This window comes from Pundamilia nyererei, unplaced genomic scaffold (assembly GCF_000239375.1).
Source record: "Pundamilia nyererei isolate P.nyererei 1_Seehausen unplaced genomic scaffold, PunNye1.0 scaffold00080, whole genome shotgun sequence".
Taxonomy (NCBI): Eukaryota; Metazoa; Chordata; class Actinopteri; order Cichliformes; family Cichlidae; genus Pundamilia; species Pundamilia nyererei.
The window spans coordinates 250,279-255,699 of record NW_005187481.1 but is presented as its reverse complement, the minus strand read 5'-3'; the positions used below and the strand labels follow the sequence as shown (position 1 = coordinate 255,699).

Below are 5,421 nucleotides of genomic sequence, written 5' to 3'. Positions count from 1 at the left end.
TGTGTGTGTGTGTGTGTGTGTGTGTGTGTGTGTGTAAGATTCTGTTTGAAAAAAATGTATTTGTTTTTGATTTGTGCAAAGTTTGAATCAGCTGTCTCTAGAGAAGAATGATGTGGTAGTATATTCACAAGATGAAGATGCTCTTGGACCTTATTATGTTAAGAAACTATTCAAATGAGATAAGGGTGACTCTTGCCCACAACCGCTGCATACGATAACAAAGAAAGTGAGCTAAAACTGAAACCAAATGATCTCCAGACTCGTCCATCATGAACAGAAGCGTTCCATTTTGTAGTTTCACTAAGAACTATGACAAGATTATGATAGGACCTTCGCCTTGAATGACTAGAAGTATTGTCTTCTGGCAGCTGTATGCAGTCATCATTATTTTTAGAAAACACAAGCTGTCACTAAAAACAACATGCCAGTAACGGAATAAGTGTTCTAAACTGGAGACAGCTCTTTTTTGTATAAAGCAGCTGATTCTCTCTACTAGATACTAACCATCAAGATACTCATTTCACAGCATCAACACCATCATCTGCAGCATGAAAATAGCATTCTGACACCACACTATTAGTTTCCCCCACCTTTTTTTTTTTTTAAAGAAGCCGTTCAGGCTGCACGGTGGATACAGACTATGGGGTTCAAAAGTCATTGTGACAGAATCTAATCAGTGGCATGCCTGTGAAGTTAAGCAAAGCCACCCCTGGTTTATCTGTTGGATACAAGGCCAGATGGTGTTAGTAGTGGTGACGAAAGGCCAGCAGGAGGCACTAAATCCATTGGCCCCCGGTCAAAAAAAGTGCCCAGGAAAGAGGGCTTTAAATAGGCTCGCTGCTGTTTTTTGTTCGCCTTGTTCCTTTTGGTGGTCATTTAACATCCCATCATGACCCTCTCAAGTGAGGGCAGGCTAGATGATCCCATCATCCTGGCAAAATTCCCATCTTTGTAACTGGTCTGACATAATTAAACTAGTCAGTCTTCTTGTCATTTGTAATTAGCTTGCAGGAGTACACGCCCATTCAGTGGGTTGGCTTAATAAGTGTGTGGAGTTTCTGCTACAACCTGGCAGCCATACAGCATGGTGGGTGAGGTACACTCTAACTCTTCTATCAACTTTTTTTTAACATAATAGTCCACTTGTGCTTGCATGCTACATACCTGAACTTTACTCTTTCATTATTAAACAACACACTTTATCAAAAGTAGTGACTGTGTTTGCGGTGTTTTCATGAAAAAAATGTTGTTTACAGTGATAAATCAGGAGGTTTACATTATTTTTAAAATACAGGTCAAGCTCCCTAAAAGAGCAAGCCTTTATCTAAAGAGATGATGGTTCAAGGCAAATATAATAAGAGTTCATGCGATGTGTGATATAATTCTGACATGGTTTTGGCGAATGAGCACAGAGAGGCGAATATTACATAATGCCACATTTATGCACTGTTGTGGGGAATAAAGCGGCTGTCAGACTGACAGAGAGCATTAGAGCACAGCTTAGGCTATTATGAATCATTTCAAAGGTTTATATGCCAACACACTAACCTAACAAAACTTACTATGACCTAACAGGCTGTTCTTGTTTTAGAGATTTTGCTTAGATATGGTGTTGAGTTTCGGTCTCTATTATACAGACAATTAAGAGGATAGGTCAACTCAGCCCAGGGAGTCTTTGCATCTTGGCCTATATACAGCAGCAAAACTATAACTTAATTAGAGACAAACCCTAGACATTAATGCTCTCTTTACTGTGTTATTGTGGGGTTTTTCCCATATGATGATGATGATTATGAAATGCTTTGTCAGAGGCAGGCGGTACCCACGCAACAGTATTAATTATACCTGGTAAGTATTACATAACAGGTGTTCTAGCCCTTATTCCAATTAAATACATGAGAATTCTCACTTGTTTAACTGAGAAACACTGAATTTAGTTTGAAAAAATATCAAAAGTAAATCCTGCAACAAAAAACAAAAATAAAAAAACCCTCTGAGCATCGTATTTACTTAAACAAGTGAAGGAAAGAATCGTCAGTTTTTTCAATCCAACCACCTAAGCGAAGAAATGCTACTTATCTTAAGCCACTTTTATTTATTTAAATTTATGGCTGGATATTTCGTTGAGAGACAGAGTAAATCAAATCAGGGCATGATGTGAGTTACCTATAGGAAATTTCTCTCTAGAGGGTTTTTTAACACATCTGCAAGAAATTATATCAAATACATGGCTTGGAGTTTCTGGGTGACAAACTAGTCCAATTTTAAGATTCAGTGGTTTGCATCTGCCCAATTTAAATTTGAAAAGTAAAAACTTTGGGTAGTTATGTCCCACATTTAGTGAGCACACATTATCTCTGCTGCAAGTAGTCGTATCAGCTATCCGCAATAAAACGCTGATGTTACACATTCTCTGTTTTTATCTGAGCCAGTTGGGAAAACAAACTCAATATAACACAGACTAGCAGATCATAAATGGTCATATGCTCTAGTAAAATCATCCTTTGATAATGTCTACAATTTCAGGGGTCCGACTCTCTGTGAAAAGTCTAATTAAATATGAGATCAATAATCCAAGCGGACTGAACTTCAGTTTAGAATAAGGAGCTTCCATATTTGTAGAAAGAAGATATTAGAAAATATCCAGATCCAAGTCAGGAGTTTTTTGTTACTTCAAGACAGTGGTTAAATTACTTCTCTTTAACAGCCACAGGCTGTGAACATCAGTTAGACTAATACTCCAACCTCTGTCATCTACAGATTTCAACTGGATACTTGATAATTTAGTTATTTAGAAACTTTTAAGTTGAATCCTTCTGGATAACACATGGAAATAGCTATGCAGTGAGCCTGAGAGGTTGAATGTATCATTAATCAAGCACAATGCAACCTTATCCTTTCTCTTTTCATCAGTAATGTCAAAAAAGATTTTGAATTCCATCTACCATTTTTAATACATTCAAGGCCAAGCTTACATGCAACATAGATGTATAACTGATCAAGCGCTTGTCAAGTGGTAGTGTTTGTCTGACCCTGCAGAAATCAGAAACACTGTCTTATCCAACTGCACATTCAAACTGAGGTGAATCAAGTAATGACTGTTTAAATAAAAAAAGAGTCCCTAAATAAAGTCAAGAACGAAAATTAAATTAGTTAAGTAAATACTCAAATCCTACAGGATGTGTAAACACAGTCATGTAAGTCATTTACCAATAAATGACCTGATGAAGGAAGCAGGCGCACCTAGCGTCTGTTTTATGCTGAGACTACAGCATGTTTGCCTCTTGTGTTTGTATCAGACCAGGCCCTAGCTCAGACAGCCCACCTCTCCTCACACCCTGCCTCACATGATGAGGTATGGACACTTCACACTGATGTGGTCCATGTATATTAAAGTACACCCTGGGGCCATGCGTACTAAAGCAGGGTCAGATCACATTCAGCAGGCCCTGAATGCCATAAGCACATTGGTGTAATCCCTGCCGACTACTGAAACGGGTAACTGGATCACTTCTTTTAAAAGCACCTTAATGGATTGGCCTGGCCGTTGATTTTCTTTTTTAATACGGAACATATCGATGTCCACCAATCAAACGCTGCAGCACCATGTCACTAAGTCTGTCTGTCTAAATTCTACATCTGGAAGCTGTGAATATGACTGTTACAAAACTGGGTTGACAGGCTGCCCTTGACTAGGCCTCACCCTTGCTCCGTCTTTCTGCACTGTAAGAAAGTGGCAGTCCATCATAGACAAGGGTGGGATTTAGCACAGGATTTACTGAAATTAATATTTTTTTTAAAAAAGCAAAAAAAAAAGAAGCTATAAGTCCTTAAAGACAAATCCCTTTAGATACAACTCAAGTCGGAATAGTAAGATGGGGCATGTAACAGCATAAGCAGCCAATTTTAATATCTAACGCAAATGAAACACCAGCTGCCTCGAGCCAGTTCTCTCACCCTCCCAATATGTCATGACACTGACTCATTTTCAGTGTCAAGTCTCAACTTTGAGTCCTGCACAGCTTCAAGCACACACACATACATATGAAGTTAGCCCAGAAGCACTACAAGAGACAGACCTTACTAAGTCCCAGAGACAGCAAAACTCACAAGATGACCTACCCCTTTCGTGTGATCTGTGGCAACGTCAAGGGTTCCCTTGGCCTGCTAGTTATCCAGAGCAGGGCGAGATAGAAAAGTCTTTACTGCGGCTGGAGTCTTACCTACCACCCAAAACCCTCTCACCGCTGCCACAGCAACAGCGAGCGGATTACTGGACTGTACCATTCTGTTGTTAGAGGGGATTAGAGTTCACACAACATGGCCCCTTTCTGGGTGTGCGTGTGCCACTGGCAGTGCGTGTTTGCGTCCCACAAATGAGAGATTACCACAATCGGCATTCTCATTTGAGCTCCACAGGCAGAGAATTTACTTCACTCCACAGGCAGTGAAAAATTTTACAAAAAATAAAGAAACATTATTAGATGTATGCATTTAAATGACATGGATAGGATGCAACTGTACCTCTAAAATTGACCAGAGCAATGACATTTTTCTCTGTTACAGATGTTAAGAGATAAAGAATGATTTTTACCATTACAATAATCCACATGCTGCATTAAGAAACCTTTTCCTATATTTAGGTGATGTGTGTATTTTTATACTTTCCAGCCAGTGACTAATATCCAGAGCATCCCTCCTCTGGAGTAGAGCTGTTTCTAAGAACTGAAAACAGCATTAAATGCACAGAAGATCGGAGTGTAGGACTTTTGTGTCTTTGATCAGGCCCAAGTTCAAGAGAGGGAATCATCTCATTATGGCCTGTGACAGATTAGTATAGAGTCCAACAACAAGCCATTATATAACACTGGAAAACATCCATGACAACATAAACAAACCCTGAGTTTCGGGACTCACAGCGTTATGTTTTACATTCCTATAATTCCAACTACACTCTGAGACCATAAATGTTTCTAGATTTAACTACATGATGGGGCCTGTTTGTAATAGCTAATTTTTATCTCACTTTTAATGTGCATAAACAGAGTTCACTTGCCTTTTTAAAGCTGATTAAGACCAACAGGGGTCAGTGCAGAGTCTGAATGGTTTCTGGTGTGATGAAAATGACTTTACCTTCTTTCGCCCTTCCTCCTTCACATTTTCCCCACTCTTCTCTGCAGCATCGTGGTCAGGAATATGGTCATGCTGCTTTCTGGATGATGTGACCGACACTTGCCTTTGCAGCCGCAGCACCTCCTTCTGAGACTCCCTAAAAAGCTTCTCAAATTCCCCTCTACCAGATGGAATAGGGGAGCCCTGCACACACACACACACACACACACACACACACGCACACACACACACACACACACACACACACACACACATGCAAGCATGGAGCAATATGCAGCCTCTTTCCAA

General features: G+C 39.8%; 1 protein-coding gene across 18 annotated transcripts in view; it reads right to left on the bottom strand.

Annotated features, from left to right (window-relative positions):
- tspoap1 (TSPO associated protein 1) overlaps positions 1-5,421 on the bottom strand; it is a 75,280-nt gene that overhangs the window by 32,521 nt on the left and 37,338 nt on the right. For all 18 annotated transcript variants that reach the window (XR_001290433.1, XR_001290434.1, XM_013912060.1 and 15 more), the window contains one exon: positions 5,134-5,316. Coding sequence is in view for 16 of the 18 variants with exons in the window: in XM_013912060.1 (XP_013767514.1) it covers positions 5,134-5,316 (183 nt within the window). In the remaining 2 variants the exon portion in view is untranslated. The remainder of the gene's footprint in view (positions 1-5,133; positions 5,317-5,421) is intronic.